A 23,996-nucleotide genomic window follows, 5' to 3' on the forward strand; every position below is an offset into this window, starting at 1 on the left:
ATATTAAAACAATTGTAATAATTGTGGTAAATATTATTTGGGAGTAAGAGTTCATTTTTAATAAATCACATTACTTTATTTTATACATTTATATTTTTCTACCGACGGACTATAAAAGCGGTAGGATCAGCGTCTATTTCGTAGGTAGGGCCTAAACATTGAAATTCTTCATAGAAAACAACTGAATGTGAACCAATTTAGATAAGGTAATTACAAAATACTGCCAGTTCATCACTTTAAATCAACATTTCTTGACTAGACAAAATCGATTTTCGAGGACGATACAATTTAACCAAATATGGCGAGTGTTGATATCATGACATCGCTCGGCCTTTGCTTGATATCATTATTACACTGGGGGAAAATGCAGCCAATCCTGCGTATATAATTGGAAGTGATATCATGAGAAATAGTGGCGACATTTCAATAATGCAATGGAAACTATTTGTCCAGTCTATAAATATTTAACGTCCTCGTTTAGCGACACGGGGTGAAGGTCAAGGTCACAGACACAAAGGACACATGGCGTTACAAAACAACATAGACAGATTAGATATGCATGACCATAACGGTATAAAGTAAAAGTAAGATGACATGAAGTTAACTCTTAATGATTAAGAATGGGAGGAGTGATCTTAGCGAACAAGCCCTTCTTAATTATTAGGATATAATCTTCGAATTCGATGGCTGAAAATGTAGGTTGTATTCTAACACACGCTGGGGTTGTCAGCGAGTCAGAAAATCACTGGGGTGTTTAAAACAGGTTTCGAGTACACAACCATACAGGGACAGTTGTTCATTTAGTTAAGTGATCCTCTCATTCAAAATCAAAACGTACACATGTATAACAAACATGAATTTTGACTGATGAATCTTTAACTTCTTAATAAATAATGCATTTATGGAAAATATTAATTACTTATTACAATATTGTAACGGTGTATTTAATAGCAGAAAGCGCAATAACATTAAATGATTGGTGAATACTAAACGATTAACTGTGGTGTACTAAAGTCAGAAAGAAACACAATGTTTTAAGCTCATTTCTTTCAAAATAAACTCGGTGTTCTTCATAAGTAACATTGTTTTCGACATCTTTTTCGGAATATTAAAACAATATTTTTACTTGAAGTAACTCATACTTTGAAGTAAGAGTGCATCTTTATAAAAGAAATTCGAACTGAATTATCTGTTTCTTTGGAATATATTCATCATAATGCGTTTGATGTTAACACCACGTGCAAGAATGCCAGTAATGCACAATTGATTATATTAGCATCATCACTTGTCTGTATCAGGTTTTCACTCCGGCACATTAAAGCCATAACCACATTCTCGTACTAAAGTATCATTTACTCCAGCATATTATGTAAGTCAAACCCTCGTTATATGTAAGTGCGTGTTTAATCAATTCAGTAACCGCAGACAGATGCTCCTCCTGGGAATACCAGTTTGTCCGTTATACATAATATATGATCTAACCCTTGTCTCATCTGGCCGGGTTACTTGAGGACAAGAGTCAGGGTGTTAAAGCTCTGTCTATTGAATTGTGAATGATTAAGAACTACTTCCCGAGTAAGACCTCGGACAACTGTGAGGGTAACTTAATCATCACAGCTCTGACCTTATTCTTAGAATTCAACCTACATTTTCTGCCAATAAAATCACAGAAAGGCAACCATTAAGTAGTAGACTTAATCATTAAGGATTTCAACTTTCGGGCGTGTTAAAAAGTCCGCCTACTTGCCAATTATCCGATACACACTCTGCGTCAGATTTTGCGTTGACAATGTATCAGTCAATAAGGTTGTATTCTATAAAGTGAGTTAGATGACATGAAGTGAATTCTTAATGATTAAGAAGGACTCGTCCGCTTCGCTCAATCCGCCCATTCTTAATCATTAAGAATTCACTTCATGTCATCTAACTATAACATAATCATGCAACAAGTGAATTTACTTGTCATAAGAAAAAAAGTTAAGTTGATACATGGCATAATATGTTTTAACTGACTTAGATCAGAACGTGTTTTTAGTAGGCGGAGAACTAAATTTTGATGTCATGTTTGTTAGGTTATAAAACTGTATTTTTATATAATAAACGGAGTCTCATTGACTGTTTGAGTAGGTTATAATCTTTAACTTATTTTAGCAGGCGGTGAACAAATATGTGACGTCATGTCTGCTAGACATGAAGCGAAATACTCTATGGCAATTTCAATAGCTAAAAATGTAGATGAAATTCTAATGTACATCATAACTTGATATTGTTATATAATGGTTAACCATATGTGATTTAGCCATAAGAATAATATACGTCAAACACATTTTTTGCTTACAGCTCTTCGTTTATTATATGGGAAACCGCAATGACCGACATACCGCAGCTCTTTGATCAGTCTTGGAGTACTCAAGTTTATCTGATAGACTTTCCAGACTATTTATGTTATGTTTGCGTGACAAAAGGCAACAATCGTTTCCACTGTCGGAGACCTTTAATGCCTTCAATGTTCCTGATTTGTTCTGGGGTTCCGGAACACAACAACGGTCTATGCAATTAGTATTTGCACCAGGTTTATTAAAGTAAGATACCGATTTAGGCTGACCGAGACCCACTTTATGAACAAGCTCCTCATGCAGTTTAATGGTCATTCCGGTTTCTCGGGTCCGTTACTATTAAAATTGATGAATCCAATTACCAATGAGAATTACTACTAACGTATGCGGATACAAGGTTTTCACGCTAACTCTCCAGTTGACCCAAGCAGACCAAGACACGTGGTCATATCCGGTCATTGGCACCATCAACGAATGAAAGTACGTCCGATCTCGTCTGGGCGCATGATTTTCAGATAATCAATCGGCGTCGTCTGGGCGCTTGTTTCAGGGCTTTCTGGGCGAATCGATTGCAACTTCCGCCTTGTTGCTGGAGTTTTCCATCATGTGATTTCCAGACCAAATGTGGCATCGCGCTCGCATGCGGTTTTATGATGTAACAAAGATTGCCGCGTATAAAATATTAGGATGCTCGAAATTGTCATCGATTTTCCGGAGTGGTGAGATGCCAAAACGAACAAAGAACCGGGGATAATGGCTTTGTCTTTTGGCTTGAAACAAACAATTAAAGCCTAGTATATTAGAAAAGTAGAGAGGTTATAACACCATCTTCCAGCTATCTCTACAAACCTTACGTATATATCTGTATAATGCGTGTGGTTGCCATGGGCGCTCATGAAATAAACAATGTTTAAATTAAAGCCTAGTTGTTAATGCATTTAGCCTATAATTTATGGATACTTTTCTGCGAAATACTTCAGAAATGCCAGCGTTGCTCTTATCATATTAGAAAAAAAGAGTTTGTTTTTGTTTTAAAATGATGGCCATTGTTCACACAATTTCCTGTTCATGATTGTGGATGAACACAATTATCACGTGACTGGAAAAGCAAACGACACTTTGTCCAACAACCACTTTATCAGGAATACTGTTCACGATTTTAATTTTATCTTTAATATTAGACATTAAGTGAGCCCACCAAATAATATTTTGAATACGTTCAAAACGGTGTCATTCACTTCTCAATTTCACACATCGACATAAAATTAGCTTGAAGGAGAATAAAACCAATGACAAAGTACGTTTGCCTTTAAAGTACAAGAGCTCTCTATTATGTGGATGAGGCAATGAAGATTGTATTTCTAACAAGTTTATCTCGTTTTCTTATATTTTGGATAAAAATACAAGAAGTTCATGAAATTGAATCTAATAAGCGCCACCTGGCATATCCTCTTACAGTCACGTGAATTTTTCATGCATTCGTAGTTGTCATGACAATGATGCGGAATTAGATAAACATGAACTTAAGGAAGCTGCTAGATAAAATTACCTCCTTGATTGTTGAATCTACAAGTCTTAAGGAGCAACTCACTGTAGAAGAAATATCGTATCTTTTTTCAGTCAATGTCACATCATTAACATCAATAAACGATGCAATAACTCTGGAAACATTAAGCGTCGCGTTTCCATGGCAACGGTACGCAAATGTCATTAGACGACAGTCTATGGCCGGCGAAAACTAACGAGACTTGAGGCTGTAGTACGCGGCATTAAACCTCAGACGTTTTCCTGTAGAGATGTAGGCTCTTTCCTGACAATATCTTATAAAGGAGATCACGTGTCTTTTGAAATAATTACTTATAAATTCGGTTTGGCATAAACTGATCAGACTGTGAATACACTGCAGATATTGATCTGCCGGTAGACAGACTGATGTAACGTTGAAAGCTGATTGTTTTGATCAAATGAATGATGAATGTGTCATTCAGCAGTTCCAATATCAATCATAATTGTGTAAATTTGACAAAATGAACGACACAACTTATTCTTTGTAATTAACAGTATGGGTACATTTTACAAAAATAGTCCTAAAATTAGAGATAAATTTATATGGTCATGCATGTCTCAAGTCATTGTTTTATGTTTTGTTTTCGCAAAATCATCAGTTTATATTAACTTAAGCTCACTGTAATAAGTATAATAGTACTTTTCAAATTGTAGAAAATACAGAGGCAACCTAAAGTAAGAACATTAACAAAGTTTACTTTACCTTTATTTACTTAACGGAACTCTCCAGATTTAGTTCTAGCTACATATATGTATGTATATGCATAATTTCAAGCCTTTTATAGTTTAAAAACACATTGCGAAAGGGCTGTTTTAGATTTCAGCATAAGTAAGTGGTGGCGCACTCTGTGACCGAACTAAGAAAGTGCGCCTTCTTCTCAAAGAATATGAATAAAACGTGGTCTTATTGAGTTATTTAAGGCTTACGATCGTTTCTAAAGAAATATTAAACCATTTTAGTCTGGAATTGTATGTTTAAGTGCATTCTTAACGTACAGTTTTTTGGATATTGACATAAATCAGGGAACTGTAACAATTTAGAGGGGGCGCGCGCCCATCTAGCCGTCGTCTCAACCCGCTAGTGTTGGGATAAGTATTGCAAACATCGTGTAAGTCTCGGTAAATACCATGTAATTTGTCGGAATTTGTTTCACAGAGAAACATTTGTTGTAAGGATATTTATGTTGTCTGGTCGTAATAAGGAGTTTTTTGCCTGATAGTTATGTTTTGAGAGATGTTTTGTGATGGCCATGAAACTAAATGTGTTATTGTTATTCGAGTGTTGTTTTATTCTGACAAGTTGGCTGAATATCCCATCAGTTGTATGCTTATTTCTTGATAATATTGCATTTAATAACAAACGCATTGTTTCAAATCAAAAGTGTCACGTCGCCGCCCATTCTCGGCATGCTCGAGCTCAAGAAACAGCCGAGCATGATCCGAGTGTGTCAATTCCCAGCCATTCTCAGCATGCTCGGGCTCAAGAAACAACCGAACATGATCTGATTGTGAAACGTTCCCGTCCTTTTATGTATTATTGAAATTTTCCTGAAATACTCTGAACATGGGAAGGTGATACTTATCCATCCCGGTCCATTACGAGGAAAACATTTTCAGCCTAAGGAAATCGACCCACAAATAGTTCTAGTTCTCTGGTAACTTTATTTTCTATAATGTTTAATTTTGACGTGTAGTAATCCCATATAATTCTGGGTCTACTGATATGTTAAATTAATGACCAAAATTACATTATACATTTATCACAGTTTGTAAAATTGCTCTTATTTTAATTTAAATCGGGTAAAAAATGAACAGTTTTGCAGTCTTTGAAGACAAAACTATTTGTTCGGTAGAATTGTTACATATGTTTTTTCTGCTCCTAAATTCCTTTCAAACACCATAAAAAAACATGTGGATCACCAGGCGAACTGAAATCACACAGATGTACATAGGCATCCTTCACTCGTACAAATTGTCGAGAACAGATGCAAACACTGCCGTTCATATATCTCTGGAAATTTACAGAACCAATTTAATATTACCCTAGACGATGCAAATCAAGAAAGTGTAATTAAAGATAGATATTATGTTTCATTATGAATGCTATTATATATTTGAGAACAAGATTCCAGCGGCAACATATTATTTTGGTATTAGATTTCTCTTAGTCTGAAAAATCTTCTTTTTTAAGTTAAGAAAAGGTTAAAAATGAATAAACATTTTTTTGTGGTCTTCACTATATTTCGTCAACTACCGACCAACAGGGCCAGCCACTGTTTATATTTACCGCTTCACCTAATTAATATCAATAACGGTTGACTGCTGATTTACTCAAATAAATGGACTGGAAAACTTGAGAAATAATGCTCCTCATTAAACAAAATATAATATTGCATTACTTTATATATTCTTAAATTGGATTGCACCTGTATTTTATTCACCCTGCAGAAATGTATGGAAAATGAAAATGACGCTTTTTTCCAGAAATTATTTCAATAAAACTGTTTGATGAAACGTGATACTTATTTCTGCGATTTTATCAACCTTTTATGCGTGATAGCTTTAATGAACAACGTTAAATATCATTTCAATACATGCATAAAGGTAAACCTTCAGAATGATAAACTACGTCCAAAGTTTGGAGGAAAAAAACCACGTCCGATTTGATTGAAATTTATCGACATTAATTCAAAAATTACTTTTAATAAGAATAAATTTGTCTTTTTTTAACAACTTAATGTTCTGCAAACACGATTGCCAAAAAACTCAGTTGACCATTATTTACTGTCGGTCTCATATTTGGGATATTATTTTATACCACAATGCATCACAAAATATGATTGGCTAAAGTACAGTCGAGCCCCGTTGGCTCGAACTCTCTTGGCTTGATTTCCTCGTTGGCTCGAACTCTCTTGGCTTGATTTCCTCGTTGGCTCGAACTCTCTTGGCTTGATTTCCTCGTTGGCTCGAACTCTTGGCTTGATTTCGTCGTTGGCTCGAACTCTTGGCTTGATTTCGTCGTTGGCTCGAACTCTTGGCTTGATTTCCTCGTTGGCTCGAACTCTTGGCTTGATTTCCTCGTTGGCTCGAACTCTTGGCTTGATTTCCTCGTTGGCTCGAACTCTCTTGGCTTGATTTCCTCATTGGCTCGAACTCTTGGCTTGATTTCCTCGTTGGCTCGAACTCTTGGCTTGATTTCCTCGTTGGCTCGAACTCTTTTGGCTTGATTTCCTCGTTGGCTCGAACTGGATGTAAAGGACCATTGTCTTTCTACTAACTGCTTAATTCCCATTAGCTCGCATTTCCCGAGGCTCGAGGTATTTTCGCCGGTCCATGGGACTTCGAGCCAACGGGGTTTAACTGTATACCTTTAGTTATCATTTTATCATTTTACAAAACATGATTGGGAATGGGAAAACTCTTCTTATGTGTTTTTTTCTTCAGAAGTTATCTGGGCAAAACAGGAATGATTAACAATACTTGTTTCGCTCAATACTTCAATGCATTAGAGAATTGATTGAATAAAACCTTTACCCTCGCTCGCAATGCATCATCTCATTTCTAACACCCGCCGGCTTACATAAACTCTGCAATTTTTAATGCCTCCCTGGATGTCTGCAGCCGAACATTTCGATATTGATCTGTGTCCACATTGCTGCATCATCTAATGCGCATTGCAATGTTTTTTGCCACTTGTTACATCGTTAGCTGAACGGGATCCATCCACAGAATTCCTGCAAACCTAATAACACTAGTCCTTTAAAGCTTTATCCCCGATTGAGGTTATATATGGCGCTATTAGTAACGCATGCAGCAAATATATGACGCTATGTTCGCATCATTATAAGTACGCCATATATTTCTCTGCGGAAACTGCCTTTGTCTGACACCGCATTCCACATTAACTACAATATCAGACGCCCTTTGTTACTAAAACAGTAAAAAAGGTTAGCAAATCTACATTCTCTGGTATAATTGATGCACAACTGCATATAACCGTCTCTCCCATGGTAAATTCTAAATGCAGTATGGTTACTTGATTGGGCTGTGTCTTGTGTGTTTCTTATTTGTCTGTAAGTTATGAAGCTTTTGGTCCTAGTACTACTATTACAAGAGTATAAACAACAACAAAAACAGCAGCAGCAGCAGCAGCAACAACAACAACAACAACAACAACAACAACAACAACAAAAACATATTCAACAACAAAAAACAACACCAACGACGACAACAGCAACAACAACAAGAACAACAACAACAACAACAACAACAACAACAACAACAATGAGAACATAGCAGCAACAGTTTGCTTGACAAATGTTGTGTTTTCTTAACAAAAAAGTATGTAATATTTGAATATCACAGCAAGTCTAGCTGGCAGCAGAGAAAAACCCTGTCAGCTCATTATTTGTAGAACGTGGATCACTCGGTAATTGTCCGAAAGTCGTATAGCTAGAATAATGTTGACATTGATTAGACTTTATGTGTCGTCTACTAAACCTCCTAATAAGGTAATAGACGAGTTAACACACGTCTGACGTCTTCATGCAGTGAAACAGGCGAAAAAAATAGGGACATAAAAATGGTGTGGCAACGGTACCAACGTTTTGAATACTACATCTATACTTAGATAATGAATTAAACTGCAGCTAAATCTTTAAAACTCCTGTTAATAATGCTGAGTGTAGATCTGACCCCCATCCCTCCACCCTCGAATTTATCTTGGCACTACATTAAAAATAGGTCTCCATTTACCGTTATGTGCACAAACAATATTTTTTTACCGACGAATATACATGTATATTACATTAACAGACATATTAAAAGTTCAAACAGTTTTAAAACTAAATCTGAAATCTTACATTGTTATTGCCCAACTCATGGCAGGGTATACCTTTTCATGGCTCACAAACATTATTACTTAAAATTGGAAACCGTAAACCCTCATCCCGCACTTTGCAGAAGCCGAGTGTAATTGCAGTGTTTGTCTCTCAGAATTTAAAATGAGATCTTCCAGCTGAACATTCCTGGGTCTTATAAACTCATTCTGCAGATTTTACTAGACCACAAATTACATGCAATGAAATAGAAAATTAAAACAAAAATCAAGGGCGAACATTGTGGCCATTATACTCGTAAAACTTAAAATATTTTGTTTGGTTTTATTGTTTAATATTGTATTCACACGCAAGAGCGGGAACCGCATTCTATTAGAGTACACGTGTACTTTGAACAACTCACCTTTTCGGAACGCAGGGTATTCAGAGTGTAGGACAAAATCCCCTCGGGCAAAATCCCCTGGACAAATCCCACCCTTCAAAATCCTCCCGGACACCATCCCCCGGACAACATCCGGCCCGGACAACATCCATCCGACTAAATTTTGCATAAGCTACAAAATAAAGTGTAGAATGAAAAATTGAAATGTATTTAAATAAATTATTATACACATTATTTAATAGAATATGGTAAATTACCTTAGCAGTCTGCAAGAAAGGCTGGATATTATACCGGAATTTGGGGAAGATGGGATTGTACCTGCCTAAATTTGGTGGGGCATATTGCCCGTGGGAATTTTTTCCGTCTTCCGTTTAAGGCGGGTAGTTAAATGCCTTGTGGTAACTCTCCCAAATTCAAACGTTCAATTTAAATATACATTAAACAAAAGCAACACCTAAACGTTTTAATATGTTCAAAGGATTCTCATTAAATCTTTTATTTCCCATATATGGAAATTCAAGAGTATCACCTATTTCTGACTTCAAAATTAATTATTTGCTCCTGGTGGTTCTTCTTTAAGAACACACTAAACGATTACAATGAAAGGTTGTCAGACCACGTGCTCTAGAACCTACATTTTATCTACAAAAGAAATCGAAGGTTATGAATAATGTGACATAGATCATTACTTACCATTTAAGAGGAATACAACTGAAACATTGATCAGTATATAAGGTTCCTTTATTTCGCATGGTACTGTTTCATGCCACAACATAAATGTAGGAATATTGTATATGGTAATTTAATATTACTTCAATAACCATTCTAAGTTCGTTTTTTTTCTATTTATAGGCGTGCTGGTTACCGGCGCAAGCGGATTTATAGCCACACACATCATACGTCAGCTGCAAGAAGAGGGTTACCAGGTCAGAGGGACGCTGAGGTCACTCGAGGACAAGGATAAGGTATAAATTTTAAAGTCGATATCGAGCAATTTCCCGTCATAGATCCGTACCACGTATTACAAAGTTTCATTGAACTTACTTTTTCTACTTTCGGGTGACAGGAATTCATTTCATTGAACTCACAAACAGTTATGAAACTTGATCCCACTTGATAAAATCTTTGAACGGGCCATTGTTGCTGCATGCAGATAAAAGCAAACTGTCATACACTAATTTAATGGTTGTGAGTTATTGCTCCCACTAGAAAACCTTTCAACGATTCGAATATTTATATTTTGTCCTTAATGGCTATTTGGCTGGCTGTGATGTCCTCCTTTATCCTCGTATAGTTATCTTTGCCATTTAGTCTCGTAATGTTAGCTGTGACATTTTACTACAATTTCTTCAACCATATAATATTTATACATTATCACCCCGTCAGACATGTAATAAAGACATAACGGTAAAGCATCGACCGGTATAGGTGAGGACGTTTGCATGATGCGCTTTTTATTTAATTAGAAACGACAAATATAAATTCTACTATGACCCATCAAGCGGTTAATACTCTAATAAAACATCTCCATTTGCAGGTTGAGAAGCTACAGACGCTGTGCCCGGAAGCAACCTTCAAGCTAGAACTAGTAGAGGCGGACCTCACCAAACCAGAATCATGGGAACCGTGAGTGATTATGTTATTATGCCTACAGTGTGGTGTGCGCAAATAAGGTCCATAAATCATCAAATTATTTCAGTGAAATGTTCACTGTGCAAACTTGTAATTGAAATAACGAGAGCTTTGTCGTGTCTTGCCACACATAGAAACGATGGACATTTACTATGTAGTTACATTTGACACTTTCCCAAACAGAAACTTTTCAGCCCTCATAATTAAAGTATATTAGCGACTCGACTGCTACTAGGCGGTAACCTAGCCATTCATAGATATATGTTAATGCGTGTTATATATTTGTTACATATGTTAATGCATGTGAAGACTTTTTTGTTGTTTATTTTGTACATTCCATGCATTTCGTGTTTATTAGGCCATAGCATTAGGTCTTTAAAGCTGCACTCTCACATATTGAACGTTTTGACAACTTTTTTGTCTTGGAATGAGCTAATTAATTCGAACATGCATGGAAATCAGTCATATAAGACTGCTGACAAATAAGTTTTCTTAAACAGTTAGTAACGCTTTTAGGCATAAAACATTAACTTTCGAACGGAAATATGAAAATCTGCACTCTGACCTTTTGTCATCAGTCTTTTATCACTGGTTTGCAGATATTTAAGCAAAAATTGGCTTATTCCAAGACAAAAAATAAGAAAGTTGTAAAAACGATAAATCTATGAGAGTGCAGCTTTAAACAGGGTCTTTGTTATTTGGCTGCCGTGCTTGTCCCTGCAGTCTACATTGTATCAGATGTATATAGTTTGATTTATTTGACAATGACGCCCATTTGTGTTTATGCACTATTTTATGTGTAATTCTCTTTTCTCCAGGGCGGTAAAGGACATGAAATACGTGATCCACGTGGCAAGCCCGTACCCGGTCACCCCACCCAAGGACGACAGTGAGATTGTCACGCCCGCCGTGGAGGGAACACAGGCCATCTTGAAGGCGTGTGTTCAGGCAAAGTCCGTGAAGAAAGTAGTCCTTACAAGTTCATCTGTAGCAATCTGCTGTAAGTAAGCTGCTGGTGGTTGTGAACTTATCAATACTCAAAAGAAGTAGTCCTTACAATAATACATTGACAACTGACTGGATAAGCCGAGAAGCCCAAAATCCAAAAATTAATAAAGTTTAGGGACTTAAGTTCATTTGTAGCAATGTGCTGTTAGCAACCGTGTGCCTGTGAAGTAGACAAATTTGAAAAGAGCGAAGTCTTTAGTGACCTTGATGTTATGAAGTACATATTACGCAAAGAAATCACTGTATACAATTTCATCTGTAACATTCTGCTGTAAGTAAGTTTGTGGTGGTGATTTATGTTTGAATGGGAGTTTATATATATGAACAAAATTATATAGTGGCAAAATGTGTGTCCAGGCCAAGTCCGTCAAGAGTTTAGTTGTTCTTGTAAGTTTATCTGTTGCATTCTCAAGTAGGTAAGTGCAATAATACAGACTTTAATTATATCCAAATTGATTGTTAGTTAGTGTGAAGATTTTCCTGTATGAAGTGTGCAAAGCAAAGTCCGTCAAAAAAGTAGTCCTTGCAATTGTGTGTATAGCAATAATCTGTAAATGTTTGGATTAAAACTTGAGTATGAATTTGTGTAAATAATGTGCAAATTATGTTTTGAGGCGCGTTATTAGGCCACGTTAGTCAAAAAAGTAGTGCGTATGGAATTGTTTAGGATTAAATTATGTTGCAACATGGGACTAAATTTGTATATCTTAGACAAAGGGAAACTACTCGTACTGGTATACAAGTAACAAATGGAGTCTTCTCTTAAATATGTTCTATACAACACACGACATGGACATACATTATGCTAATGTGGAATACGGTATAGACAGGACGGCGGAAGTGGTAATCAGAGAGACCAGACGTCAATCACTTTGTACAACGTAAAACAAGTAACGTTTCAAAATTATCAAGTAACGTGATTCACGTTGATGACCGTATAAGCGGAAGCGGGTAACATGCTAAGGGAGTTGGACTGGTTGGAGGTGGGCGTGCCCGTAGTCCATAAACTATAGCTGCGAAAATCTCATTGGTCTTGAAGAATTATTAGGATAACGTTATATACATTTTAGACGGGACAGCGGAGCCTGGGAAGACGTACACGGAAGAAGACTGGATGGAAGCGGAGAAGCTGGACGCCCACGGGAAGAGCAAGGTGCTCGCGGAGAAGGCTGCCTGGGAGTACGTCAAGGAACTGCCAGGTAAGGAAAAGGGGAATGATATAAAAATAATAACGGTAGAAAGTTATCGAATTTTGACAATGTAGGTTGGAAATTTCGTGTTTATTTATGTGTGGTTATACACTTGAACACTAAACCATGAGTTTAGATGTTTACATATAACACATAAGTAAAAATCGTATGACCCAAAACCCAAATTACTAAACATTAACTTCATTGTTTAAGAACTTTTTAAATTTATTTTATCATAATTTTGGCGTTAAGCCGTTTTCTAGAATCACATTTATTTCAGTGATAATCATTACGTTTTTTTCCCTACAGATGAGGACAAGGTTGAATTGGCGGTGGTGAACCCTTCCTACGTGATGGGACCCGTCTTGAACGGCTCCAAGTGCAGCAGTATGGACGTAAGGGGCCCTTTTAATCAATATATAGAAACTGTATAGACGCATTGGTTGCCCTTCTAGTGAATATGTAGAAATTGTATAGACTAAGTTGTTGCCCTTCTAGTGCATACGTAGAAACTGTATAGACTAAGTTGTTGCCCTTCTAGTGCATATGTAGAAACTGTATAGACTAAGCTGTTGCCCTTCTAGTGCATATGTAGAAACTGTATAGACTAAGTTGGTGCCCTTCTAGTGCATATGTAGATACTGTATAGACTAAGTTGTTGCCTTTCTAGTGCATATGTAGAAACTGTATAGACTAAGTTGGTGCCCTTCTAGTGCATATGTAGAAACTGTATAGACTAAGTTGTTGCCCTTCTAGTGCATATGTAGATACTGTATAGACTAAGTTGGTGCCCTTCTAGTGCATATGTAGATACTGTATAGACTAAGTTGTTGCCCTTCTAGTGCATATGTAGAAACTGTATAGACTAAGTTGGTGCCCTTCTAGTGCATATGTAGATACTGTATAGACTAAGTTGTTGCCCTTCTAGTGCATATGTAGAAACTGTATAGACTAAGTTGTTGCCCTTCTAGTGCATATGTAGAAACTGTATAGACTAAGTTGGTGCCCTTCTAGTGCATATGTAGATACTGTATATACTAAGTTGTTGCCCTTCTAGTGCATATGTAGAAACTGTATAGACCAAGTTGGTGCACTTCTAGTGCTAATAAGAAGAAACTGCATTGCGAATTGGTTACCCTTCTAGTGCATATGTAGAAACTATTTAGACGCATTAGTTACTCTTTTAGGGAATATGTAGAAACTGTATAGAAACATCGGTTGCCCATCTAGTGTTAATGCAGAAATGAAATATGTTTTGGTTGCCTTTAAATTGCATATATATGTAGATCTTGAATGCGTGTTGGTGGCCATTCTAGTGCAGAACTAATATAAAACCTTGTGTGAACATATATCCATTTTATGTTGATATTAATGGACCTTTACGTAGGTGCATCTTTACATGGAAGTGTCTTTTCGGTTTAACATGTGCTTCTAATTTACATACCAGATTGTCAAACGTCTCTTGGAGCATTCCTCCATGGCGCTGCCCAAGCTGAACTTCTCCGTTGTGGACGTGCGCGATGTCGCCACTGCGCATATCAAGGCCATGACCACACAGGAGGCTTCCGGTAATGACACACGTTTTTCCCAGGAGTTACTGTAGCGATATGCAGACAAATGTATAAAATGGTTGTTGTTTTGGGATTTGGTAAAAGTTGGACAAAATAGTTTATTGATTAGTCAAAGGTTGCCCATTTATAAATAATAACCAACTAAATAATTGAAATATTAAATCTAGCCAAAATATGACAAGTGGACATTTAATGGGTGTGGTCAAAATTGGACTAAATAGTTTATTGATTAGTCATTGGTTACCCAATATATATAGTTAGCCAACTCATTGAAATGTTCAAACTAACCAAAATATGACAAGTCGACATTTTATAAAAGTTTTTTATACAATTAGCTGCCGGCTATTATCGAACTTGTTCGGGATGGTACTCCTATTGTGATTGTTTACAAAGTTTGATGAAGACATATTCGTTTTGAGCAGTCTGTGAAGATTTGCAGATTCTTTAACCATATTATTATTCATTTCTATCTACAATTCTTTTTTCGTTCTGGGTATTCTTGAGACGAAAACCAATCAAATATATTTACATAGATCATACTGGGAATTGGCAGGTTGACAATAACTGGAGAACATTTACCACCGTCAACGAATCTGCCTGCCTGTCGCACACGATATAAATGTTCTATTAGTCATTTTCTTAAGTTGTTCTGACTTTGTATTGTTGTTCATTATGTTCATTTTGCTGTTTTTATTTATAAATAACTAAGTAAAAAGATTGGCATAGGTCATGGCATAATATTTATTATTTCACATATAAAGGGTTGACCGTTTTACAGACGTATACATTTTTAAACGTCTACCATTTACTAGTTATTTTTGGGGGCAATTTTGTATTTAGAAATATGTTATAAATATGATGTAAATATGTCATGGACTAGAGTAGTCATAACGATGGTTCATGAGCGAATGACTGAGAGTCCAAGACATATGGTGCACACAGTTCGTTGAAACACGTCTTCTTGGTATATACTAATATATATTTTAGCTCTATTGCGACGGAAGCTGCTTGCTTATAAGATCAATCTCGAGTACGTTTTCTTGGCAGGAACCGGTACAGTGTCCTTTTTGAGAGGTCATAAAAAGGTACCCCTGGTAGGGATCGAACCCACAACAACTTATGGTCAAAAGCGAACACCTAAACCTAGACCACTCTTAGCCTCTTGATAATGGGTCATCGAGATAAGGACTCTTGATGCGGAGAGAAAAGATTCAATAATTGTAAATCATACGCACTAATAGAATAATGGACTCTTGATGCGGAGAGAAAAGATTCAATAATTGTAAATCATACGCACTAATAGAATAAACATATCAATACATTAATTGGTATGTCTTATTATTTCGTTTCAGGCAAGCGAGTCCTTGTTACGAACGAAAACCTGTGGATGAAGGAGATAGCTTTAATCCTGGCAAAGGAATTTAAAAGCCAAGGTTGGTTTTATGCTAGAAAATAATACAGACTTAAAGTTAAAATCTTAAATGGTACTAATACTTGTATTAAGATAATTATAAAGATTTTCTTATATTCTTTTGACGCCATAAATATATGAAAATGTTTTTTCGAACCATCGGATAGCTCGAGCTTTCAGGTCGGTCCCGAGCGTCCTCGAAATATCGCCAGTTTACTAAGAGTATTTCTTCAGTTATTGATGGATTGATCGTTTCCTTTGAATACATTTTGCCTGGCTCAATTATACTTATATATGCACTTTAACAACGACAACAGTATTACTTGACATGAAGTCGATACATGAAGGACAACTAGAGACTTTCAAACGCTTACGCTTGATTATGTTATCATCATTTCTCATGATATCCCAGTGCACATGCAAGAGGCGTGCTCATGATATCCCAGTGCACTTGCACGAGGCGTGCTCATGATATCCCAGTGAACATGCACGAGGCGTGCTCATGATATCCCAGTGCACATGCACGAGGCGTGCTCATGATATTCCAGTGAAAATGCACGAGGCGTGCTCATGATATCCCAGTGCACATGCCCGAGGCGTGCTCATGATATCCCAGTGCACATGCCCGAGGCGTGCTCATGATATCCCAGTGCACATGCCCGAGGCGTGCTCATGATATCCCAGTGAACATGCACGAGGCGTACTCATGATATCCCAGTGAACATGCACGAGGCGTGCTCATGATATCCCAGTGAACATGCACGAGGCGTGCTCATGATATCCCAGTGAACATGCACGAGGCGTGCTCATGATATCCCAGTGAACATGCCCGAGGCGTGCTCATGATATCCCAGTGAACATGCCCGAGGCGTGCTCATGATATCCCAGTGCACTTGCACGGGGCGTGCTCATGATATCCCAGTGAACATGCACGAGGCGTGCTCATGATATCCCAGTGCACATGCACGAGGCGTGCTCATGATATCCCAGTGCACATGCACGAGGCGTGCTCATGAAAAAAAACAATGACTTCTAGCACTTTCAAATGAGAATAAAACCTATACAAAGTTTATTGTCTGTAACAGTTACTTAAGCTAAACTCTTTTATCCATAATAAAAAAAAACAACCTTCAAATGCAGAAGCTGGACTGCTTCTTTCATAATAAAGTCTTTTTAAATAAACGCAGTGCGACTCTTTCATTCTGAAAAAAGAAGTTTTAAATTAACGAAGCTGAACTTTTTCATTCATAAAACAGAACTTTTAAATTAACGCACGAAAAACTCGCCTACGTCTTATAAACACAGTCGCATGAATTAGAGTTAATTTCTAGGCGTATGTGGACTTTATGTTTGTTTTTGACTGGTTAAACCCAACACATGCCTGGACGCAACATGGCTTTGATTGATGTAAATGTGGGCGAAAATGGAGGAAATAATCAGTTCAACGAGAGAGCCTAATAAATTAGCTCTCACCGAAATTTTGCATCAGTATAATTATACATCAAAATGTCGCGGAGTCCAGTAAGTGGACCTTACCTCTACCATGTTATAAGGTGAACTTACCTCATATCTACCACGTCATTTGTTTTCACAGGTTACAACGTTCCCACGGCCAACTACCCGAACGCGGTGTTGAGCATCATTGGCGTGTTCGACAAGTCGGTCAAGATGATCATTCCCCAGGTCAACAAAGTCGTCAAGTTCGACAACACCAAGGTCAGTGGCTACCTATGGCATATTGCATTAGTGCAATTAATCTCAGTGGTGTAGCTTTCCATATTCCATGTAGGTCGCAGCAAACTCTTTAAAATGCAAGATGTATGCATTTAAGCTGTGTGAAATTAGCTGAACATTGGACATAAGGAATTGGACATTAATATTTGAATGTTGTGCTGGCACAATGGACATGCAATAAAAGAATATCGTGCTGGCAGGACATTGGACCAGCCTGCACGTCATTTTTATTTTTGAATGTAAAATGCGTATGTTCGTTACTTCACACAACCATGATTTGTATGTTCTGAAGTCAACTGTAAGGAATTCGGTGAATTTGTAATTATATCAAGCTGTTGGAAATATACATCAAAACTAAAACCACAAGCAATCTAGCTGAAAAGATAATCCAGGGGGGCATGCCCCCGCACCTACATTAATATTGGCCTACACACCATGTTTAACCACACACCACAACCCTGAATCTAGAATGATATGTGAATGCTGTGAACTTAGTTTTGCATCTTTATGTGCCATATATCGGGAGCACAACTCTTCAGTGAATAGTTTTCTTCTTATTAGTCAAAATAAGTATGCATTGAGTGCGTAAAGTGTGTAATCTTATTGCCAGCAATATTATAATGAGGCTGTATACCAAAGAGTGTTCACATTCTCTGCAATAGTTTATCCTTCTTCTGTTATAACAAAAGTAAATCGATCCATGTCCCCAAATGAATAACAAAGTTTTTGACATGCATTGACCTTATACCTAATATGTCGTTCCAGATGAAGGAACTACTCGGCGTGACCCCGCGTGATCTCAAGGACACCATTATCGACATGGCCTACAGCCTCATCGAAGCAGGGCTTATCAAGAAGTCCAAGAAATATAGGGTAGGTGTTTCGTTTTTTAGCATTTGTTAATTAAGTGAATTAACCCAGACGATACATCAAGGACAACATCGACATTGTCTACAATGTCATAGAGACAGACCTTGTTAAGAGGTCTAAGAGTTTTAAGGCATTGGCTTTGAACGATGTCTTCAAATTGGTCATACTCCAATAAGTAAGAGGTCAAAGAAGGTTAAAGCACACCTCTCAAATGGTTATAATAAAATTAGTTATGTGTTTTGATTGGACTCAAAATTGATTTAACATGATTAGCGAATCATGTTTTAGACTAACATAACAAATAAATATTGTATACATTATGACAAGTGCCTGAAATCGAATGTGTTTCTTTCAGGGACCAGGCGGAAACGAGCCTGAAGCGGAAGAAGAGGGCGAAAAGAAGGAGGGAGAAGGAGAGGAGGAAAAACCGAAGGAGAATGGTGAAGTGAAGGAAGGAGTAGAGGGTGAAACGAAGGAAGAGGAGGGAAAAGCTGAGGAAAAGAAGGAAGAAGGGAAGGAGGAGAAGGGAGAGGAAAAGGGTGAAGAGAAGGGTGAGGAAAAGGACAATAAGGAAGTTGAGAAGGAGGAAGGTAAAACTGAGGAGAAAACTGAAGCTGGAGAAACTAAACCAGCTGAGGAAGCCAAAACTGAACAGAAAGAAGAGAAGAAAGATGCTGAATAGGCGATAGTTTGCATAAGGACAGTAAATGACTAGGTTTCTGTATTTATGAGGACTTAATAACATTGTGATTGTGACTTTTGGTGCCCCGTGATGCCATGTTGAGAGTTTCAGAGAAAATGTGATTTTTCTTTCTTTGCATTCTTAATAATCTTCATTAGACATTGTTATCGTTGGTCAAAAATGTAAAGGAAAATGTAGAAACAACAAAGATTAGATTCACATTAAATACCCTTTACTTCTAGAAATCTACAATTATACTTCATAAATATTAGTTGTTTCTTACCAAAAGCCAGAAAAGGGGCAGAGGTTCTGATGGTGGTAAATGTGTTACTGAAGATTGCTTCAGATTCGTTCCGTATTCGATATTTTGAGTGTTTAATATGACTGAAAGACACATCTCATTCTCACAACCCACAACATAAATCACCAATAACGTTCATCATACATTTACCATTTCCATTCCCACTCCAAACAAAACATGAACGCGTCTTTAGTATATATGTGAACAAGATTCAAAGGTTTTGTGTTTTTGAATATGTTGTTCCGTGGCGGCTTTTAGATGCGTTTTCTTTTTTTGGTAATATGTTCATGTTTACCTGACACCACCTTATACAATGTCATCACTGCTAAAACCAATTCATATAACTCTAGGCCCAACTCAATAATCATCAGAGATTTTGGCTTATTTCTGTAAAGAGTAAATTTTGAATGCTTTGACTGGACTGTATAATGAATTGACTAATACATTGCATGAAATAACAAAAGTATGTCTAGTCTAGTGATATTGATATATATTGCATCAAATACGGGCCGAGCTAGGGCTGTATTCAATATACAAATAGTTGTTTTGGACATGCTTTTGTTATTCTATTCAGTGTATTGGCCAATCCATGTTATAGCCCAATGAACACATTTAGATATTTCTTAGATAAATTCAAGATGTTTTCGAGTAGGGCCCAGGTTATTTAACTGAATATGAAATCATAAGACTGCTATGTTATTGTGTAGGACATTTATTTAATAAATCGCATTTGCATTATTCGTGTTTGATGTGGCTGTCAGCCTAATGCCATTATTGTATGGTATTTTGATAATTAAATACTTATTGCATAATTAATGTTACACATATTTCTTCGTACCCCTGAAAAACAACAACAGAGTTTTGTAAAAACATGGAATATGTTTTCTTTAATATGTATTCATACATTTGTCATTCATTTAAACAACGTGCTTTATGAATTAAATCTCAAAAAAGCCTTAGAACATGTCGACTGAGGGTGCCTACATAGCTTTTACATTTGTGCGAATAGAATATCTAAACTAAATTAGCATTTAATGCAGTATCACTGATTTTTGCAACATTTTCACGTGCAGATATGCTTCATTTCCATCTAGAATAAGTTTAGTCCCAATTGGTTTCATAGAATATACAATATCATTGGTGCACACAAATAATATCTTAAATAAGGAAAACACTTCACCAAGCATTCGAAATGTTAAAAGGGCTTTAATTGAAAATAGTTTGTTTTGAACCAAACACTTAATTAACTTTTACATTGTACTGCGCTTTAGAAACACTGTTTATGAAATGACCTACATAGCTTTGATGAAGAAATCTAATGATCGCAAAATTAATTTATACTATTATAAATTAAGAAGTTGCTGTATATCTCAATATATTTTCCTGAACGGAAATTGGATTTTTTTCCGTGACGCAATGCCAAACATTTCCGTTTGTCATTATATGAGTCACGTGATCAAATCACATGGTACTACTCTTCTAGCCAAGCTTTCAATAACAGTTTTGTATTTTTGTACAGTTTTATCTATATTTTTTGTGTATATACATATTGATATTACATTTTTGCTAACCTTTCTTATACATTACTTTTTAAATTATATTGTTTTTGCTTGCTTGAATATTCCTTATATAATAGTATGTTCAATGACTGTCTTACGATTCAATCATATAGGACATTTACATACCATTTTGAAGCAAAACCAACTGTAACAAGACATAGCTGTCGACTTATACTACTGTTTACAAACACCCCATCAAAGTACGACATATTTGTACCGCCATAGTAATGGCTCCGAGCAATGTGTTTCAGTACTTCAAAGAGTTTCGTTTGCCACTGCAACGTTCATGCACGCGTAATTTAAAGCTACAATTGATTATTCGATTGAAGTAAAACCATTACATATTGTGCTTATATGAATGCTTTACGAGGTATGAGCCCGCCTCTTCAGTAGTTAGTTCCACGTTGTACGTAAAGGTGTTCGCCAAATGGCAGATGGAGGCAATCGGTTTCATTAATGTGAGAATTTGACAGGCTTTAGATACCCCACATGTTTTGAAACTCAGTTGTTGAAATGAGCACGGACATTCAATGAATTATAAACTTGAAACGCTACGTTGATTTGCAAACAGTAGCATAACTTGTCATGCTATGCTATAAAGACGTTAGTAGACTACCATTTCAAATCACCTACCAAGCCTCCCTTTAAGAAAATGATTTTTGTATAGATTCATTTTGATATTTTTTACCTTCACTGACCAATTCAAAAATGAGCTACTTGCTAAGCACCTAATAAAACTACAGGGACCATGCCAGTTTTGGCAGTAAGAAAGGACTGGGTTTGTGTCAATGTGTTTTGGCAGGCGCCCCTACCTTGCGTTTAGACAATTGTTTGACGATTTTTTAAGAAATGGCCAGTATTTTGCTTTAGACTTTACATCAGCAGTTGTAGCTTCTTTGAACAATTTTTGATTTATTGTCGTTTTTTTCATAAAGACATGGATTATTGTCTTCGGATGAAATAATATAACTACTTTTGATACAGACATACGATCATTTAGAAATTAAATATAAGTATTAACTGAAATCATAGTAATTGGATGTCACCATTGCTTTCCATTTTAAATAAATTATTCTATACGTCAGATTTAGGTAAGAGAAACCAAGAAGCCATCTCATGAATAATTCTAGGAGCTATTAAGTACATAGGAGATACTATCGAAAATGCAGTAATACTGTCTAAAACCTCCCTAGCTACAGCTCCACCCCTAGGCTACATTAATGAGACTGTCCTTTGGATTTCCAAGCACAGCACTGGAAAATTAAGAGGTTGCAATTACTGGAGTAAGTCTGTCTTCCAACAATTTCTGTCTTTGCTATGTCGTTTTCGTATGCTGTATTCAATGCAATTTGAGTTTTTGTAAGCTTATGGATAATATTGTTCGTGTGAACATCACACATTTCTTGACAATATATGTTGTGCCTGTTTTCCGTGTTAAGAGTTAAGACTATGGATCAACATCTCTTTAATATCTGTTCATGAGTAACATCACATATAGTTATAGTTATATATCATGTATCTGTTCAGTACTTGATTGAATTCAATATTAATTCTTGTTCTTGAAGAACCTAGCAATAATTACAATCTGAATAACTTTTTGCTTTTCATTAAACGAAATATATAAGTTTAATTATTAGTATTACATGTTATTAACGGTTATAAATATTGTAAACGATGGTCATATGTGTACAACATGATCGCAAATATGTACATGTTGCTTTATACCGCTTTCATTTGTTATATATATTATGTACAAATAAATGCGTCATTAGATCAAGTTGTTTCTTATCAATGAAGTTCCGACCCTATACATTATATTCGCCCTTTGTCCGGCGTCCGTCGTTTATCGTGAACATTTTATTTGTTTAAAAAAATATTCCTGTCTGAACCCATAAGTCCTATACCCTAAATATTGGTAGACATCCTTATGTAGTAGTGGATCTTTACCATCACTGTTAAAATGATATTCCTGTGCTCAAAAATGGCCCAGCCCCAGGGGTCACAATATTTCTTTATGCTAAAACAATTTGGAAATCTTCTGCTCTGAAACCGCTTATTCCAGACGTTTTGATAATTGGTATGTAGTGTCATGTAGTGTCCCTTGCCAAGATTGACCAAATCAGGTCACTGAGGTCGAAGCTGACCCGCCCCGGGGATACCAGGTTCTCTTTACACTTATATAGTAAAAATATTGATAATCTTCTTCTCTGAAACCGCAAGACCAAATCTTTTGACAATTGTTATGTATCCTCATGGAGTGGTCGTTAACCAAATATTTCAAATTATGTCACTGGGATAAATGTTGGCCCCGCCCCGGAGTCCCAAGAGTTCCATATACTAATAAAGTACAATATAGAAACTCTTCTTCTCTGAAACCGCATTGCCAGGACGTTTGATATTTGGTATATAGCCTAACGAAGTGGGTTTACACCAACATTATTCAGATAATACCCCATGAGGCAATGGGTGTCGCAGCTTCTTTTATTGATACTTCTATATAGAAAACTTTGAAATTTTCTCTGAACCGCAAGGCGCAACCCTTGGTGTTTGGTATGGAGCCTTAACCAAGAGGAAAGGGATAGGAGAAGGAAGCGGAAAACCAAGAAGGAAGTGGCGAGGAGGAAGGTAAAACTGAGACAAAAACTGGAAAGAAAAACAAACTGAGGAACGGAAAACTGAGCAAATCAGAGAAGAACGATGCTGAATAGGCTGTGGTTGGCTATAGGACAATAAATGACTAGGTTCCTGTACTAATGTGGGCTTTAATACTAACATTGTGCTTGTGTCCTTTGGTGCCCTGCGGTGTCATGTTTCAGAGCAAATGCGAATTTGGTTCCTTTGCATACTAATTAGGCTTCATTAAAATATTTTTATCATTAGTCTAATATGCAAAGAAAAATGTAGAAACAAAAAAGA

General features: G+C 36.6%; 1 protein-coding gene across 1 annotated transcript in view; it reads left to right on the forward strand.

The window, feature by feature from the left end:
* LOC128219851 (uncharacterized) overlaps positions 1-22,853 on the forward strand; it is a 49,675-nt gene extending 26,822 nt beyond the window's left edge. Inside the window, exons 2-11 of the mRNA XM_052927970.1 lie at positions 9,975-10,087; positions 10,660-10,748; positions 11,573-11,754; positions 12,833-12,961; positions 13,262-13,347; positions 14,400-14,520; positions 15,876-15,956; positions 17,529-17,650; positions 18,434-18,541; positions 18,894-22,853. Of these exons, the coding sequence (XP_052783930.1) occupies positions 9,975-10,087; positions 10,660-10,748; positions 11,573-11,754; positions 12,833-12,961; positions 13,262-13,347; positions 14,400-14,520; positions 15,876-15,956; positions 17,529-17,650; positions 18,434-18,541; positions 18,894-19,220 (1,358 nt within the window). The 3' untranslated portion in view covers positions 19,221-22,853. The remainder of the gene's footprint in view (positions 1-9,974; positions 10,088-10,659; positions 10,749-11,572; positions 11,755-12,832; positions 12,962-13,261; positions 13,348-14,399; positions 14,521-15,875; positions 15,957-17,528; positions 17,651-18,433; positions 18,542-18,893) is intronic.
* Positions 22,854-23,996: the final 1,143 nt, after the last annotated feature.

This window comes from Mya arenaria, chromosome 15 (genome assembly GCF_026914265.1).
Source record: "Mya arenaria isolate MELC-2E11 chromosome 15, ASM2691426v1".
Lineage (NCBI taxonomy): Eukaryota > Metazoa > Mollusca > Bivalvia > Myida > Myidae > Mya > Mya arenaria.